This window comes from Lepisosteus oculatus, chromosome 17 (genome assembly GCF_040954835.1).
Source record: "Lepisosteus oculatus isolate fLepOcu1 chromosome 17, fLepOcu1.hap2, whole genome shotgun sequence".
Classification (NCBI taxonomy): Eukaryota; Metazoa; Chordata; class Actinopteri; order Semionotiformes; family Lepisosteidae; genus Lepisosteus; species Lepisosteus oculatus.
In genome coordinates, this window is record NC_090712.1 from 16,235,001 (window position 1) to 16,254,613 (window position 19,613).

The 19,613-nt window shown below is 36.8% G+C and overlaps 2 protein-coding genes across 4 annotated transcripts in view; one reads left to right on the top strand and one right to left on the bottom strand.

Moving 5' to 3' along the window:
• The window catches only part of opn3 (opsin 3), a 29,207-nt gene extending 24,409 nt beyond the window's left edge, over positions 1-4,798 (top strand). For all 3 annotated transcript variants that reach the window (XM_069180005.1, XM_006638657.3, XM_069180004.1), the window contains exons 2-4: positions 1,408-1,727; positions 2,861-3,112; positions 3,686-4,798. In XM_069180005.1, the coding sequence (XP_069036106.1) occupies positions 1,422-1,727; positions 2,861-3,112; positions 3,686-3,949 (822 nt within the window). In that variant the 5' untranslated portion in view covers positions 1,408-1,421 and the 3' untranslated portion in view covers positions 3,950-4,798. The remainder of the gene's footprint in view (positions 1-1,407; positions 1,728-2,860; positions 3,113-3,685) is intronic.
• A 1,485-nt stretch (positions 4,799-6,283) lies between these two features.
• On the bottom strand, positions 6,284-19,091 carry kmo (kynurenine 3-monooxygenase). Its single transcript, XM_006638658.3, has 15 exons — positions 18,896-19,091; positions 16,796-16,865; positions 16,075-16,172; positions 15,475-15,564; positions 13,988-14,036; positions 13,020-13,107; positions 12,287-12,452; positions 11,768-11,839; positions 10,239-10,360; positions 9,647-9,794; positions 9,196-9,253; positions 8,973-9,055; positions 8,450-8,551; positions 7,594-7,653; positions 6,284-6,981 (listed from the first exon to the last, which is right to left on the bottom strand). Exons 1-15 carry the CDS (start codon positions 18,950-18,952, stop codon positions 6,841-6,843), a joined length of 1,404 nt encoding a protein of 467 aa, XP_006638721.2. The 5' UTR covers positions 18,953-19,091; the 3' UTR covers positions 6,284-6,840.
• Positions 19,092-19,613: the final 522 nt, after the last annotated feature.

The window sequence follows — 19,613 nt, forward strand, 5'->3', positions numbered from 1 at the left end:
ATTAGTAAAAGGAAACGTTATTGAAATTCAAAACTCTAAGATGTTCCTTGTACCGTATATATTTTGAACATATTGTACATTGTCTATGTCCAGAACACATATAATTTGAATGTGTATTCTGTCTATACTATTGCTTTTGGTTGAGATCTTTTATATTGACCAAAACTGTAAAGGTAATTTAATTCCTTTATTCATCATCTGTACAATCTTCTACGTTAGATTGTGAAAAAACAATAATTGCTCTATCACTGTGACATACCACAGCATAAAACCTTGAAACACATTTACCTTGTTCACAATATTGTTCACATATATAAATAAAGCAAAATATACAGCCAATTGCAAAAAAGGCATGTTAATAGCTCTGGGAATAAAAGATGGCTTTGTTCTATTGCACTTGAATCCAGGCAGTCGAAATCGACAACCAGATTGAAGGAGGTCAAATTCACTGTGGAAGGGGTGTTCATGACAGTGAATGATTATCCTGTTGTGCACCAATAATTTTGCTGGTTACCTTGACAGTCCTGCTCAGTCTGTTTTTATTGTGTCTATTATGGTTACCTAACTCAGTGAGCTTAGTGGATGTTAGGTCAGATTCAGTGAAAGTTCTACTGAATTATGGCTTGGTTGTAGTACACACATTAGAAGAACAGAATTTTCATAGGAAGAACAATTGCTGTTGGCTCTTCTTACATGTGGCATGTACACATACTGTACAGCTATGGCTTACGTACTGTATGTATGGCTTTTCTTACATACTGTATGGGATACCACTCAAAGGGAGCTGTTAAGTTGTTCCTTTGTGTGTGACATCCCCTTCAAGGTGTAGTCATATGCTTCTGGGATAGATGTCAGGTTGCCACATCCCTTACAAGGTATAAGTTTGGTGATAATGAATAGATACATCTGTAGGTCTGATTCATGGGGCTGATAACAAACCACATATTTCTCATGCTTTTATGCTTTTAATCAAAGGAGAGGAAAACCAATATCTGCAATGTCTGCTTTTGGTTTCAAAAGTAACAATTATATCCTATTTAGAAAGTCAAGGCAAGTTGCAGGCACAATTTATTTTTAATACCTAATACTACAGTGCAAATTATGATCCATTTTATATTCCATGTTTGCAATCTTATTTGGGTAAAATGAAAGAATAAAAATGCCCAAGTCTCGATTTGGGTTTTTTCTTCTTCAGCACATGAAATATTTATACTTCAAAAGGGGTTTTACTCTGTAGGTTTGCTGTGAAGATTAAAGATTCAGATTGCGGATACTGTCAGATCGACTTTCTTCAGCGCCAATATAATGAAGCAGTGCTTTTCTGTTTCAGTGCTGTTTAACCAAATATAAACATATCTTGGCGATCCTTGTGTACGGCTTCTTGCTAAGCTTTGTTTTTCCTCACAGGAATCGTATCCATTATGACACTGACTGTTCTTGCGTATGAGCGCTACATCAGAGTTGTCCACGCCAAGGTCATTGACTTCACATGGTCCTGGAAAGCCATCGCTTACATCTGGCTCTACTCGCTGGCCTGGACGGGGGCGCCTCTGATAGGATGGAACAGGTACACTCTGGAGAGGCACAGACTGGGCTGCTCTGTGGACTGGGGTTCCAAGGACCCCAACGACGCCTCCTTCATTCTCTTTTTCTTCCTGAGCTGTCTCTTCGTGCCTGTTGGGATTATGGCATATTGTTATGGACACATTTTATACACAGTGCGAATGGTAAGGAGCCTGGCTTGTCCATTTAACACAGTGTTGAAAAATTGACTCACAGTTAAACTTATACATTCATTTTCTTTAAATATAAGTTAAAATAAGTCATTTAAAGTTGTACATTATTTTAGAGAGATCATATTTGTGCTCGTAAATACATAACTTCCACTCAAAACACTTTCACTTTTATTCTAAACAATTCAGTTGTCAATGAACAAAAGTATATATTGTACTGCATAGTGTCATATACTTTAACAGTGATTTTGTGCAAGATATGATTTCTTCATAGGAAACGGAAACAGACTCGCAATGATTTTGACTTACAGTACACTAGAGTTGCTTTCTAAAGATAGTTATTGATACTGAAGTGAACAGTGAGTCTAGTGAAGTATTTTATTAATTTGGAATCAAATCGATTCCTTAATGCATAGATTGATTTAGTATCAGAAATTCTTTTATTTGCTTGAGGTTTAGTCACCAGGCAAAGCAGTAATCCCTGAAAAATAACAATATCCTCTATCCTTAATCCTCATTAGTGTTATCTTTGTCACATTGATTTTAGGAGTGATTCAACTTCTATGAATTTGTTACGTACAGTATAATCTTGAGCAAAAAAAAACGTTTTCCTTTCATAAATCAAAGTCCAGTCCCACTTCATCCATGGCTCTGAATGAAATGGTTAATGCTAGTCGCAGGCAACATCTTAAAAATACAACTAATTTAAGTTCTCATATAACATTAATTACATATACAGTAATTATAAATAAAATAAGATTGTGTTCCACAGCATTTTGATATTCAAAATATACATAGTACCATCATAGCTTTCAATAATAATAATGAAAATAGTATGTTCTCTATAATAATTGAGAATACAATTTATTCTATAGTTAGAATTATAGAGAATAATCATTTTTTCTATAATAATAATCCTTGTCAGTGAGGGATTAAAATATAAACTGAATTTACATTGTTGAAGTGGCATATTGACATTGATTTTCATACATTATGATTATTTTTGGTATTCAATCTTGTTAGTTTCTTTCTATGATGTTTTATTTTCCTTTCTAAAAATATGGAAGAAGATGCCTTTATTCAAATGTCAGTCCATCTTTTAAAAATGGAGATGTTTTCTTTTGCAGCTCCGATCCATCCAAGACCTTCAAACAGTTCAGATCATCAAAATCCTCCGCTATGAGAAAAAAGTGGCAAAGATGTTCCTGCTAATGATCTCTACCTTTCTCATCTGCTGGACCCCTTATGCTGTGGTGTCTATGTTAGTAGCCTTTGGTAAAAAAGACATTGTCACACCAACAGTAGCTATCATCCCTTCCTTTTTTGCCAAATCTAGTACAGCGTACAACCCAGTAATCTATATTTTCATGAGCAGGAAGGTAAGTTGTTTTTTGCAACTCAGCATATGCTAGATAATTGGATGTGTTTGCGACAAATAGCAAATGTATCAGTTAAAACAACATTACATTCACATTTCTTTGTTAGCAATCATACTGTACTGTAGTGTGTCATTCATTAAGGGATAAATTAGATGCATTGCAAGTGTTGCTCTAATACTTTATCTGTTACCTGTTTGTAAATTGTTGCAGCAGAACAAGTACTTAAGTATGAAAAGTCTGTGGCTGATTAGAAATGTGGTCATTGATATCCTATACAAAGAAGAATACATACAATCTGTAGTACATAACACAAAATAAGAATCCAGAGCCTGATACTGTATGTAAATCAGGTATTGTGTAAACAAAACCAATACAATTAGCAAACTAGTTGTCTGACTAAAAAACATTGCTGGGTATGTCTGAGTTGAGTAAAGACTACCAGGGATACCTTTTCCATGTTATCAGTTTCCTTACTTGTCACCGATTCCATCAGCCGACATGCTAGAAGGGGGGTGAAATGCAACTCTGCAACAGAAACTTTGCAAACTCTCATTATCCTGCTTTGTCCTGTAGTTCCGACGGTGCCTTTTACGGCTCCTGTGTGCTCGTCTGGTGAGTATCCGGAGGTCAATCAAGGACAGGCCAATTGCCCGAGTGGAGAAGCCGATCAGGCCTATCGTCGTGTCCCAGAAAGTAGGGGAAAGGCCGAAGAAGAAAGTGACTTTCAACTCTTCATCAATAGTCTTCATAATAACAAGTAATGACACCAACTACCTGGACATTCCCTCTAAAAACTCTTTGTCGGAGGTGAATGTCATTAAAGTCCGGCCTCTATAAGGGCACAATGTGAGATGAATGGATTCTTAGTTTCAAAGACGTTTCTACTGTGAGGTTCTCATGGACAGCTCTTCTGCAGAAGATAATCCATTAATGATGGTTAAATAAACTAGCAGTTTTTGATAACTATGTGCAGACAAATAGATTATTTCTATTTGTATTTATAACGTTTAATAGGGCAGCATAGAAGCTGGGCAGCTGACAAATGCAGAACAAAGAAACACAGCTGTCTGTGAAGGTGCAACCAGGTCTTGGATTACAGTAGTTCCTCGCTCGGATGCCTTCTACATGGAGTTCATACTGTATGTTCTCCCCATGTTTAAGGGGGTTTTTGCCAGGGTACTTTGGTTTCTTCCTCCCTTTAAAAGTTATGTTTGCTGAGATGATTGAAGTTATGCTTGCTAGGTTGACTGACATCTCTTAATTTTCCCTGTGTGCTTGAGGGTGTGTGCCCTGTGATGGACTGGTGTCCCATCCAGGTGTCTCCAGAAAGGCTTCTGTTTGCCATGATCAGGAACAAAGATACAGCAGTTTCTTGCTTTCTGCAAAGGAACTGGATGCCTAATTGAAAGCAACAAATGGTTGCTTTGTCAGATCACCATTCCTGTAATGAGAAATGGAGTCACAAGATCCAATTGAATTAAAAGAACATATTTTTAATACTAAATCAATAGTCATTTGTTGCGTTATATCCTTTCGTCTAGAAATAGTGTGAAAGAATTTGCAGCCTCTCCTGAAATGGGCAGAAAACCTTTAAGAAACCTAAGGATTGCCTACCCTGTACAATAGCTCTGAAAATAATTGTCCTTGTACTGTATAGCAAAATAAATAAAGTCTATTTTGAATAAACTTTTTTCTATGTTAATTTTCCTATACACATTCTGTACAACATACTGTATGATGTATGATTAAGTATCGTAGTTTATTACATTCAGAGTCAATGAATATTAAAATAAACCAAAATGTGTTCCGAGTTCAAAAAATATTTGTATGTACTGGAAGCCTACACAATCTACACATAAAACGTGAAGTTTGACCAAATGAAAATTATAGCATAGTAAACATTTTGCCACAAACAGGTCATTGATGAGCATGGTGCACAAATACCCCACATAGATTTCCTGGATTTTAAAGTTAAGGGTACAAATGACAGGAACTCATTTAGCCCATATTGTTCATTTAATAGTTTCAGTGAGTGAAACCAAGAGAGAAGACCAAAAGAGGAATGTGCATACTTTCCCAGGGGGGGGCAGTGAAAGACATAGGACCCTGCAGTGGTTCTGTCTGTGAGATTGAATGAACAGGCACTCAAAATACACAAAATCAAGGTGATGCACTGGCAGGGATGCGATTATCTTGCTCAGCATACTGGCATGTCACATGGTATACTGTGTATCTGAATACTTACATGAGGTGGCTTTGGATATAATGACAATCTCCATCTCTGGTCTTCTGGCCTGGAGCCTAACACACTTGTCCCTTCAACTAGACATTGTGAAGGAATGATAGTGATCGAAGTAACTTTGATAAAATAACACTTCTTCCAGGCGAAGTGCTGCAAATAACTTAAGGAGACCTAAAAAACCTTCTGGATTCACAACCCCGAGGAGTGGAACTGGCAACTCCTGTGTATATACTGTACGTGTGGCTTTGTCTTGCTGTATGTTAATAAAAAAAGTGTTTTACAGTAGCTTGTAGATCAGGTGACAGAAGGTGGTGTTATCCTCTGTATAAATTAATGGAACTCATTCATTAACAGGTTATCTGCCCTGTGCATTGACCTTTTGATAAATGAGTGAAGGTTCCCATCAAACATCCATCTTCTGCATACTCCACTCTTTCGTTCTGTATATAGTGATAATCTGTAAGGATTACCTGGTAAATTATTTTTCCATAAAGCCTTTTCTAGATTAGTGCTGCTTTTTATTTTTACTCCCAGTCTACCTTTTTTCAACATAATTCTCAAACAAACAGGTATTCAATAATTTATTACAGAAATATTACAATAGCCATTAAACTATCTATTTAATATAAAATAATCTATTTTCCTTCACACTCATATACTTAATTATTGTTGGAAAAGGGGCAGCATTCATAAATATTAAACTCTGTCCATTTGAAAGGATTTAAAGGTTTTCGTGTGTTCACCACATACAGTATATGGAACAGAAGTACGTTTGATTGGTCCAGGTGTGACCATTATTTTCCATTGTGTTTTGACTAACACAGTGAGCTTTTTTTGCCTTGCAATTATGTTGTAAAATCCATAGTGCATGTCCTGTTCTGCTCATCTAACAAGATGTCAAAAGTGAAAGGGGTGAAATCGATGCAGACTACAGTATTTAACCCTTTTATTGCGCTTTTTCTGGTGTTTATTAGATTAATACAGATTTAAATTTCTGCATTCTGACGGTTTTATTAGTGTTTTGTTTACAAACAAAGGTCCTAATTTCACTTTAAATCAAATTTGCTGTGAGAATAACAAAGCAATGAGGACAATATTGTCAAGGTTTATCAAGTACAGTATTTCATATCTGATCTCTTTCAGAGAATTCTGAAATTCTACTACACAACCAGGCATCTCCTTGCCCTACTGTTTGTGTGCGCAATTTACAGTAACTGTGTATAAGTGACTGTACACTATATGACAAAAATCACTGCACCCAGGGCCACATTATATTTTCTTTTTATAAAACAGCAAATTGTGACATTTTAAATTATTCAAAGCACTACATTCTTAAATTAGAAAACCAATGGCAATAGTTCTGTATCTCACCCAAACAGCCTGTGAAATTGTTTGGCATACTTGTTTCGATGCCCTTCATGGTTACAGTGATTTAAATTCATCTGCCCTGAGGCACTGATATCTGAGGATCACCTTGGTGGCGATGCTAGAAAAGCTTCAGGCTCTGAGCCCTGCTCCACAGCTGATGCAGCTGAACACTAGGAACACGGGGACAGTACTTGACAAGCATGTATGCTCCACCTGTTACTGATGCCACAGCACACAATACGAGGCCTCGGTTGATCACCTGAATGGAAACAGAGCAGTGTTTTTTTTAAAGAAAAGCATCAACATGGTCTCTTTACATGAAAGTTTCTTATTGCTAAATGATCTCTGTAAATGAAAATGTAAAATTAAAATTGATTTAAAACTCAAAGCTCAGTTAGAAAAAAGGATCTTAAAATATCAAAAAAGCGATTTGATTAATATGATGTTGAATAGGCGCGGTACTTTATGGAATTATGGAACAAAGATATAACAGAGATTTGGAATGAAGATCCAAAGATCTTCAAAGGAAGACTCAAAGGAAGATTTGGAAGATCCTAATCTCTCACACTGCTGCCGGTTGATGTATTATAAGCCTTGAACCCGGGACTTTCTGTCCATATACACTCCTGCAGCAACCCCCCGGCTCTGCCCTCATGATGCAGAGGGTGTGTGGGGGGTCTGGGCAGCCAGGCTAGCTACACCAAATACACTCTGGTGTCTCTCTGTTTCATGCCTACTGGGATCGAACCAAAAAACTGAAAGGCAGTTTTCCACTTTGACGTGAGCACGTACAGTAATGTAATGCTTTTAAGAAACCCCCGTCGCCATTGTACAGTTCAGTGAATGACAGGTCAGCAAAAAGCCCCCTTACCTTGTTCTGCCATTGCCATCGATTTACTGCTTCATGGTACCTGATTCTGGTGAATGTAACCTGTGGGTACAAGGCAAGTCAAAGATGGGGTGACCCAAGTGCAAAGACGCTCTGTTTGCAGTATGAAGGCTACTGTGCAAAACATTACAATTAAAGATTAATCGTTTCCTGTCAAGGCTTTGAAAAATTAAGAATAACAGAGTCTATAAAACCTCTTTTGAATCCATTCTGTTGGCTGGTTGTTTGAAAAGCAATCCGCTTACAGTATCCAGCAATTCAAAACCTGCAGATGGGATCTTCTATTCTGTCATTTTTCATTTACTTGCACAGTTCTGCCTCTTATCCATCCCTTGTGTATTTTCTCTGACCATTGCCTGCCTAATAATGGTCAATGATAGAAATAATGTGATCATTATTGTAATAGTTTGCCAATGATTATGTGCCTCAATCAAGACAAGAGGCTGTGTGTAGGACTGATGTACAGTAGAAGGCCTTGGGTGAAAATAGTAGTAATAAAAGAGTTTTTAACAGATGTGAATTATTTTTTTTCACTGCACTACATTAATGAAGACACTTTAATGTCAATAGCATCTCCTCTCCTCCTTTGCTGTTTTTAAAATACAGTAGTGACCGTGTATGTGATTATCTACATGTACCATATACATGTTACAAATCTACTAACACTCTGGTCCCACTGTGATCAGATTTGTGACATTCTACTATAATATTGAAAAAAGAAGGAACAGCATACAGTATATTCATATATATTCTTTTGTATACCAATATAGAATCTTAATCCCTGTTCTGGCTAAAACTTGCACAGAATGAAAACCTTTTTGGAGTAGTTTTGACTCACCATAGTGTATAGAGGGATTATGGTATTAGGCATAAGGAAATGAAGAACCATATCAAGATATTTTCGGAACAGGAACCACTTGGAATTAACATGTGCACGCATCTGAAAAAAACAGGTTTGCTTTTAAAATTGCAAATATATTTCTTTTATCTTTGTAAATGAGCCTACCACAGTATATTTCATAGTAGCGTTCTAGAAAGAATAAATCTTAGATACAATAAGAAACGTGCTTGATACTGATGTGTTTCAGACAGAGAACAGCCCTCTCATTAAATGTGCATTATAAAAAGGTGAAGGAGTTTTGTTTTCAGAAAAGCAATTAGTGAATATTATTAATGCATATTAGAGAACCTTGGAGTTAGAATGAAGAATGAACTACACTGTTGTCTCTCTCAGACTGTGTTAACATGTAACAATTTGTCACTCAAAACAGTTTAAAAAATAACAGAGGAAAAAGTCTCTGTTATTGTGTTACTATTTATCCACTTTAATGTATGTGTTGCACCGAAAGTTATTTTATTACCTCAATATAGTTGTACATAGCGAGGTCTGCTATAGCATGGTCGTCAGGCACTCGAAGTCTCGAAAATTCTGGAAGAACTCTACCTAAAAGAAAGTAAGGGTAAATTTGTTAAAAAATGCACTGTATTTGGTATTTATTTTCTTCATAGGTTTATATGTTTACTTCCTTTTCATACTGAAATGAAAACAATTTTTGTGACAAGAAGTTTCCAAAATGTACTCACTGAAATCGTTGTTATATTGATCCATTAAATCATTGAAAACAAGACAATCTTCAAAGCCCTATAAAGGAGGGGAAAACACAGTTGCAATGATAGTCTGCAAAAGAAATTTGATAACTGAATTCCACCAACCTTTGACAATACAGTCACAATGAATTCAACATTTCCCAGTGCTTATTTTAATAAGCCTTTGATTTACGTTTAATGAGATTACCCATTCACAACTGTTAAGAATAGGAAAATGTAATTCATATTGCATAACTCAGCTAATCAGCCATTTAAAATTCAGGACAGTAACTAGGACAAGCTCATTTTTAGTACTTTAGTCATGTAATGTGTAAAATAACAATATTTTTAAAATATACATAATAAAAGACTTGATCTGATGGTTAAATTAAAAAAATGGACAGATTACAATATAAAAATGGCAAGGCCGATCTCTTTTATAATTTACCGCATTCATGCCCTGCCCATAAAAGGGCACCACAGCATGGGCTGCATCTCCCATTAGCACACACTTGGTTCCAATGTGATACGAGGAGCACTTCACTGACACCATGGCCTGCGGTGGCAGGCGGAAAAAATCCTTTCTCAGGGCCGCCCTGATGGGGAGGAATAGACATCCAAGCTTACCGCGAGCGCTAAACTGTCATGAAGAGAGATCACAAGGGCCAGCTTGTGTTCAGAGAAAAAGAACAGGGTGAAATATTGGTTTTAGAAGTGATACTGTACGTGATAAGGCTAGGCTGACAAAGATTTCTGTTCTTCCAGTGTGGATTCTACATTTACAAATGTGTCATTTAAATGACAAAATTTCAACCTTTCATGTGACACAAGTTCTGTAACCACACCATACAGAAGTCTTAAAATACTTCTACAATGTTTTTCTGTTGTATTCTGGCATGTGTATTTCCTTCTTGAAAGTCTCCATGATTAGTTACCACTTACAAGCTCTTGGTTTCAAAAACAGGTCACCTTTTATCCATTCATGTAAATGGTTGACCACATTTAGCCATGAGGCTGCTGTACACACAAATGCCCCTTACATTCCAATGAGAGGAATAGCATCTGGGAAGTATCTCTCAAAAAATTCCATGGCTTGTTCTGGAGTAGTGATTTTCTCGAACTCTTCGAAAGGCATGAAAAGGGTGCAGGTAAAAGTCATGTCCTGTGAAGAAAGGAATCAACAATGATTCCACAGAAATGGGGTGATTTTAATTTGCAGCACTGGAGTCACGTGAACTTGCAATCATGAGGTCAGTTACACTTTCCATTTTCCATTGCACAACACAGTCAGAAAAGAAAATGGTTCTGAGCTATGCAGTCATGAGGATTTAGCTTTTGGTTGAAATTAAACCATTGTTAACATCCTAGATTGCCTTTATCATTGAAACCCTGCTTCTCATCTACTATTTTTGGTAAAGGTCTCTGAGTGTACTATTGTATATCAACCACAGTGTCATCTAGTTTGTAGATGTATATCTACTAAGATAGATGTCCACTGACTATTGTGTTTCTAGTTTATCTGTTAGCAGTCCCACTGAACTCTTTTAGTCTGGTTTCAGATCTATGAGCTGGATTGTCAATACGTTATTGATAAATGCTGATTCTGGTTTTGTCTCTACTCTTATTAGATCTTTGTGTTGTTTCTGACTATTGATCATACAGCCTTGGTGAAATGATTGGAAAGGCTGTAAGTGTTTAGGTCCCAGAATCCCTTGCAGCAAAATTCTAATAAGATCAGCTCTGAAAATATGAAAAATTCAACTCATTCATCGACAGAGATGAGATTCAACCTTGCGCAAATGTATAAAATCTTGGTGTTATCTTTAATCCAATCCTGTCCTTTGAGGAGCAGACTTCTAATATCACTTTTAATATGATTTCTTTTTACAGGTGCTAAACATTCACTGTAGCTTGAAATGTTCTGAAATAGATGCAGAAACGTTCATGCTTAATGTATTTTCTTATACTGACTAAACTGATGTACTTCCCACTGACTCCTTAAAAAGGCTGTAATACAGTATGTTTATAATTCAGCAGCCTGAAGTTAAGATGAATGAAATCTCATGAACATACAGTATAACAGTTTTAGCATTGAGCTGAATTCAAAGTCAAATTAAATATCATGGTCCTAATATTCAAGGCTCTGAACAGTCTAGCTCAAAATTACATTTCCAAATCTATTCTCACCAAACACTCCTCTAATCCTGTCACTGTCTCATAAATAATCTACTACTGTAAACTCCTTGGGGATCATTTACCCACTACATTCTTGGGACAGAATTGGTCACTCCAATGAAACCTATTATACAGTACAGTATTTCATGGTACAGCGGTGAACTTATATACAGTAGCATACATTTTGTTCCAATTTAATAAAAGAAATGTTTAAAGGTGTAACTCTGTAATAAGATGCAATAAGAATCAAGACAAAGAGAATCCCAGGAATATAATATTTTATCACTTAAACATTATTTTTGTGTCTTCACTAATTTTATTTGAATATGAGAAAATGAAGCAGATTCTGCATTGAGTAACAACATTTTCTTTCTGTTACTCAAACAGCACTTACTAAGTTTGGTAGAGCTATCATCATGAAGGTGTTCCTTGGCCAGATGTGGAGGTAGTTTGGTTCCATGGCAAACTGTAAGAAACATCAACAAAGGAAGTAAGTGGAGGCTTAAACAACAGCCAGGGCAGCAGAAAGCTTGCATTGATTGTCATGAAATGGATCCATCAATTGATCGTTGCATAAACAATCCAAACCCCGCCCTGGAAAAACAAACAATACTTAAGTTTTGGATCACGAGCCCACAAATTAACAACCTCTCTCCAAGAAAACCTCAAAGAAATGTGGCCTGTGTCCTTAAGATTTTAGACAGTTTTATTTTGAAAACCCTGTCAAGAGTTGTCTTTTATAGCGTTCTTTTAAATATAAGAGCAGATAGATACAAATATTTCACGGAAAAGACCTTTCAGGCTTCCTGTTTTCTGAATTTTAAGAAAAACTTTTATTTTAAAGCTGTACCCATCGCTGTACTTTCATCTACCCTGATTATTTTAAACACATGCACACTAAAGAGTTTCTTACATCGCCATTTTTTGGAGGTATTGTGAGTTCCATATAACCATGTGGAATGTACGTCTGGCTGTAATTAAACCGGCTTTGACGCATGAACTGCTTTCTGATGGCTGAAAAGGCCCCATCACAACCCACAATGAGGTCACACACCATTTCTTCTTTTGAGCCATCTGACCTGCATCCACACAAAGACACAGTACAGGCACAGCATTATGTTCTCTTAAGCATCAAAGTCACAGAAATAATAATAAAAAAACAGGTATGAAGTTGACATTATTGTTCAGAAGAAAAGAAAATTGCTGGGATGTCACAAAAGGTGAAAATGTCAAAGCAGCAATTCGTTCTTTCTCAGCAGCTGTATTTGTCAAGCTGACCCAAGAAACCTCCTGATTTTCAATAAGTAGACATCATTAAAGAAGCTTTATTTTCTCCTTGTAAACTGTTTGCAAAAGCACAAACCATAAATCTGAGTCTACAGTATATGTGGAAAGAATGAATAAAGAATTATTGCACATCAATATCCTTGTCTTTTCACTTCAGATCAATTCATCATTATTCAGTAAAAAATAACCCTTAATGGTCAAGAATACAGTAGCCACCTACAAGGGGACAAGCTTTTATTACCAGATACTGAAGAAAAAAATTCTTCTATTATTCTATTATTTCTAATTCTAATTTCTAGTACTATTTTTTTTTCTCAGCAGGAGGCACAAGTATAAAAGTGTGTGTTCTTATTGTTTACCTAAGAAATGTCATTGCCCCAGATTCCAAATTCCAATCCAGTAGCTTGTGTCCAAAGTTCATCTTAGTGTTAGGATAACCCTCAGCCGCTTAAAAAAAAAAAGTAGAGAAAATGTTAATGTTATCTTCCTTTAAAGCACCTGAATGAGCAGTTTAAAGCATATGGAATTCACAAAATGACATTTTTTGTTTTAAAAAAATCTGAAAATCATTTTTTACACACTGTATACTGTTCCTGTAAAGTTGCGTTATTGCAGAGTAGAAAATATTTTCTAAGTACTGTAGATCACATTACATCTTAGAACCAAATTATATTCCTGATACTTGCTATGAAAAGCCCTGATGACTGAGATAAAGCTAAGCCTGGGTATTGAATGTGAAGAAAGTTGTGTTTTGAAAACAGCTGCAAATGGATGTATTCCCTTTTCCACCTTTACCAAATAGAGACTAAGCGATCTAGCTAATTAATTTAACAACCTTTTCGAGAATCGCACCTCCAGAGGCACAGGTAGAAAATTAATTGAATTACCTCTCGTTAAAAGACCGAGAATGACATTAGCATAAAGGCCAAATTGTCCTTTGATACAAGTGTTGCCACTAAAAGGAAGGGGTTGTTCCTTCTCACCTGTTCTCACATAGTTTGTATTGGTTAAATGTGATTTAATCCACAACTATATCAAGTGTGTGCTTCACAGGCTCTGTGGTTAGATAAAGGATTTCATTTATCAATTGTACTCCCCCAGTACCATCAATGAGAAATAATAAACACTAACATGTAGATACTAAGAGTCTAAGAATTTGATTGGTTTGGGGTGAATTGTACCTCCAAGCTAAATGTTTTTTTTACCTACACTGTGAATGGAGCTATTGCACATTAGCCACTGATATAGTATGATGTTATTCATTTTTACAAACTGGTTAGCCAGTATATTATAGAATAAATCACAACAAATGTGATTTATTACTTACCAGACAAGAGTTCCTTATTGAGGTTGGCTCTGTCCACAGACAGGATGTACTGCAATATAGGGGAATAAATCAATTCAGAGGATGAGAAAAAGTGTCTGACCACAATGTCACATGTTTTTTACCAGCAAATTGTAATCTAGCTGTACTTCATTTTGAAATGTACTGTACAATTCCTGCAAATTAATGCAGTCAAGTGTGATTTAAGTTAGTCCAATCTTTCTGAGCATCTGAGAGAACTTGCCTGCTCTTTAAAAGCAAATGCCTCTCGTTGCCTATCAATTCCCTTGACTGAAAAGCTCAACAGAAATATTACAAATTAGAAGCAACCGGTCCACCAAACACTCCGGAACACTGTAGTTTCTTATCCAATGGAAGAGAGGCATGTCCCATTGTCACCCACAGCACCGCATACCTGCAAGTGCCTGAGAGGCTACAAGGGTCACATTGTCACGTGCACACAGAAGAGCCCTGGCTACCCCTCCCAGCCCTCAGCCAACTCTATGAGATCCCTCGTCACAGTCAACCAGTGAAATGACTAGGGATGTAATCCATGATGCCTGGATCAGGCAATTGCCTTTCTAATTGGTATTGCCAATGCTGATCACATTTATATTCTTCCCAAATAACTTCTGCTAAGACCTCATGACATTACCTGAGGCAACTGCCTTCACTTCAATTTTCGCACATCCATCAAAACAGCTGTTTTTATCTTATACCTTAGGGTCTACAGAAGTTAATTGTTTGTTACCCTGTGGAACGCTGCCAAAATCCCATCTTTCTCTGTATAGTGATTATTCACTTGCTCTGTGCAGTGATTTCCTTGCTTCACTAATCTCCTGTGACGTCATTACCACTGTATGTAGCTTTTCTACTCTGAGAGTCAAAGACCCTGCTGTTCAATCCACTGCTCAATTAATCATAATAATCACAGAAATGTATATGGATACATTTTTCCTAGATCTGTGTTGCACAAATAGCAGAATAATACATTTTATTTTTTATCATAAGCTTCAGTAAGACATTTCTTATCTGAACACTGCTCTATCTTTAGCTGTGATTAATGTAGGAGTCAAACTCAAATCCAGAATATAATCCTGCAGTGTAAAACTGAAATATACTGATATTATTTTAATATGAGTAACTTCCAAGCTGAACATGTAAGAGAATAAGAAGTCATTCTAATCTTGTTCAAACATTCAGCTGGTGTTAAAAAACTTTTTAGGTTTGTTCTCTATTTCTGGCGGGGGGGGGGGGCGACAGCATAAAAACTTTCTACAACAGGTTAGCAGGGATGAAAACATTTTACAGTATAAAATGTGCTGAAAACAATTAGTTTACACTGTATCCTGTTCCAATGTATTCCCACATTATGCAATTATTTCAGCCTGATGAGACAGCAGCAATCATTAACAGACATGTTTAATGAGCATGTTGATTTTGAAGAGGTTACAAATGTTATCCACATAGCATTTCAAAGACTGAAATACCTGTCCTTTCTTGCCGTAGAAGATTGGTGATCTTTTCCCACTCGGAGAGTGTATCATTCTTCCATGCATGGGGATCCCTTTTGACACCACCTAAAACCAAAAGTTCAAGCAGCAGGCATTTTAACGTGCCACTTTTTATCATAATATAAAGTTAAATGATTACAAAAAAACTCAATCTTATGAGCATACTTTCAGATGACTCTTTGCAAAGATTTAAGATGGACGTTTTCCTGTCAGTGTCCTTCAAAGACCTCTCAGAGAAGAAGTGAGAATGAGTCACCCTAAATGCTCACTGTAAAACAGCTGTGACTGTATAAAAACTGACTGGATTTAATAAGGGCCCATGGTGAGGACAGAAATCTGACCTCCAGAATTGAACCTGGAGCAATCAGTAAAAGATTTACCATGATGATCTAAATGGCAATCACCTGCCCTGGGGCACTTGTTTCTCATTAAAATTGTATTTGACATACCCTCATTTTCGCTGCTACGCTGTTGATACCCGTGGGTCTGTCCACGGGTCAGTAATTAAAATTAAAATGATTAAAATCTAACATTAACTTCTACAGTAAGAACGCCACATGGGGTTTAGAACTCTACCTTATCTTCCATTCCGACAGCTTCCAAAGCTTCTCGACCTCTGTGAGAAAGAGCCAGGTTAATACTTCTCCCTTTGACCACTTTGGCTCTTCGAATATCTAGGGGAAATCATATGAAACAAATGATATGTGGGGACATGATCAATTGTACAGTCCCAGCCTGGTAAATGCACAGGCAATATTTGAAGGCAGGATATGTATGTGCTTTTGTATGAAACTTGAAATTAGCTCATTAAATCAAACAAGAAAAGTCATGCACCCATTTTCTGTCCTCTTATTCCAGAGAAAACCAGGGAGAAAGCAAGCAGGGAAGACCACACCTCTTTTTCCACCTCAACAGATTCAAGACCTCCTAGGTGATTTAGGAGTATTTCCAGACAAGACAAAATATACAAACCCTCCAGCATACACTGGGCCAGGGAAATAAGGCCTGGAAGACCTTAAGCAGAGGCCTCCTGTGGGGCATCATTACCAGGTACAGTAGCTGGACTAGCTCAACTGTCTCCTCTTGATCTGGAGCAGTAGTGATTCTACTCCAAAGATCTTCTGAATAGCCACATTTCTCACTTTGTCACGGAGAGTGACATGTCATAGAGAGAAATCTCTGTACTCTGAGAGACATTAAGGCAATCCGTAATGTTCATTATTTGGCTTTTGTGAATGAAATAGCAGGAAATAATTTGCCAGCAACAGCTAAAAAAAAACAGCTATAAAAGACTTACCTTCTCTAGATTCATAAAGCTCAACTTGAAAACCTCTTTTGGCAAAGAAGCAGGCATTTAAAGCGCCAACCTAAGAAAAAAGAATAATATCCAATGTGTCTCTTTAACGGCTTCACAGACTTGTATAATTTAATTACAGCAAATGAAAAGATAGCTGGCCAAATCAATACAGCACGACTTTTAAAGCCAGTCTGTGGGTCCCACCTGCAAGTAATATTTAAGTAATGATCTTGAAGGGTTTCTTAACTCCCAGACTCATGGTTTTGTGTGAAGTGGGTGTGATGCTCTGTTTTACAAACACATGAGGCATCACATACTGTACTAAAGAATGTCTGCCAATTCTATGAAGTCCTTCTTGACTCTTTTACAGAACAATTAGAATAGCATGTTTATATTATCTACTGTACAAGAGGTAGATGTAACATGAGGAACTGGAATACTGATTTGGAATCACTTCCATATTTTTCCAGGCACATCAGGCTATCAACATAACATCAGAATTCATACCCACTGGAAAAATCAAAGCCTGTTAGGATACTACAGATGGGTTTCCTGGGTTTCAAAAAGCAAAGTCTGTCAGGTAAGATGTTGTTTTAAAGGGAAATATTAGTTTTCCTGCAAATGATAAATAGGGATTACTAATTTCTAAATGACCTAATTTACTGTTTTTTTCAAGAATATATCCATGTATGTTGAAAAAAGTCACATTTACTTTACATCACACCTTTGTCTGTTATTGTGTTAATTCATTTTCCAAATACATAACGTGACTACAACTTTATGCCACCCCAAGAGATTTGTTTTAGAGGAAGCAAGTAGGACATTTGTAATACTGTGCTTTTTTCTCAGGAATTTATAAGAAAATTCCAAACATAGATGGGACTCACATCTTTCACAAACATAATTTTTAAATCCATCAGCTTCATAAAACAAGGTAGAGCAAAACAACAAGTAAGTGATGTCAACTACAAAATTAAACAAGTACAAATTTTGAAATACATTTTCATGCACATTACACATTAGCAAATCCATCCATCCATTTTCTTAACCACTTCAACGGATTCATGGGTGCGGGAGACTATCCCAGCAAGCAATAGGCGCATGTCAAGGTACGCCGTGGACAGGACACCAGTCCATTGCAGGACAGACAACAAGCAAACTGCAGACAGAGGCTGAAATGGAACTCATTACCCAAGAGCTGTGAGGAAACTGTGCTAACCATCAAACCACCAAGCCACCCACTGGAAACATTATTCCAAATATTTAAAAATACATGTAAGCAGTTCATCTATCTCTCATCATGACTTGACTCCATCCATAGATTTACTTATATTTTATGGGTACATTCAAACAATCTGGAAAGCTCAAAGCCTGATTGTGACATTAGCCCTCCATCATAACCCACTGGGTTACATATCAGATTGGTATTTTTCTGATAAGAATAATTAATAATTGCTTACACTTATATAGCGCTTTTATGGACACTCCACTCAAAGCGCTTTACAGGTAATGAGAACTCCCCTCCACCACCACCAGTGTGTAGCATCCACCTGCATGATGGATAATAGGCTCCACATCCCTGACAAATTATTTTTAAGCCCCAATATTATCTCCTTGATGACATTCTTTGGAGCTGCTACAGAAAACTGATAATTCTGAAAGTCATATATCCCCTGTTAGGATATCCCCCATCACATCTGATTAAATGCAGTAGGAGTCTCACACAAAAACCAAATAGAAAGGGTTCCAGGGGTTTCATTTTCAAAAACCATACATATACCATTTCATATCATAGGAGACAAAAATTTTGATTTAACATAATAGTGGCTGCATTTGTCAATGAATAGTGACATATTGATATACTATAGACCATTGCTGCATTTCAATAATAACCAGGCATGATGCAATGAAAAGAAGTCACCACAAATAAGGCACAAAGCAGAATGGTGACTTGATACAATAAGATTCACACTTCCAAGTCTTATATTTCCAATTGAGTGTCTTATGAATGTACTTTAGATGTCACAATTTATAACTGACTCTGCCCCTAGCATATTCAGTACAGCACGATACAGTATAGAGTTTTAATTTATTTCTTACCAAACCTCCTCCCACCACTGCAACTTTAACTTTGTTCTTGCCATCTGAGTGATCCATTGCAGGGTGTGCAACACTTGTACTTGGTTAGGCCTTTAGTTTATGAGGTCAGGAAGAGCTCCGCAGCTTGCTTGTGCTGATGATTTCCCAATTATTGCACCAGTGCTTCCCCAGAGGCACGGTTGAAAGTTACAGATCATCTGGGGGAGGAGTAAACCGTGTAGGGTGGCTTCGTTATCTGACCTGGAATCAGTTCTTGTTTTCCCACAGTTCATACAAATGAAATATAGGAACTTCAGTATGAACTATTTTGAAAGTCACTTGTAAACATTGTCCCACACACCGTGGTTTTGCTGTTCTTCCAGTCAATAGGTCTTAGCTAAACAATTACTTGAGGACAAAACTTCGGGTTAAATTCCTGCTAGGTACATGTTTTTTTAAATATCTGTGAGATAAATGCTAATCTTAGTAGGAAAAGATCAGTAGTTTCACGGTCGCAGAGCAGTGCTAATCTTGAAATGCCTAATCTATAAGAATGCCTTCAGGTTAATTAACCTAGAGTTATAAGTGTAAAAGTCTCATTTATGTAGTACTGCATATTATGTCTGGATGTATTTTTTATTATTGCTGTTTTTAGGTAGCTGGCTCCCTCTCCAGTTTCAAAGATGCTACTGTCTCTATCTAAGTAATTTTACATATTTATTTCAATACAGTATTAGAA

Excerpts from the sequence above, each read along its gene's own strand:
- kmo (XM_006638658.3), bottom strand. The coding sequence starts at position 18,952 with ATGGATCACTCAGATGGCAAGAACAAAGTTAAAGTTGCAGTGGTGGGA. Across the intron at positions 12,453-13,019 it reads GGGGCAATGACATTTCTTAG|GTCAGATGGCTCAAAAGAAG; the intron begins GTAAACAATAAG and ends GTGTGGATGCAG. Across the intron at positions 9,795-10,238 it reads GCTATTCCTCTCATTGGAAT|GGCGGCCCTGAGAAAGGATT; the intron begins GTAAGGGGCATT and ends CCTCCCCATCAG.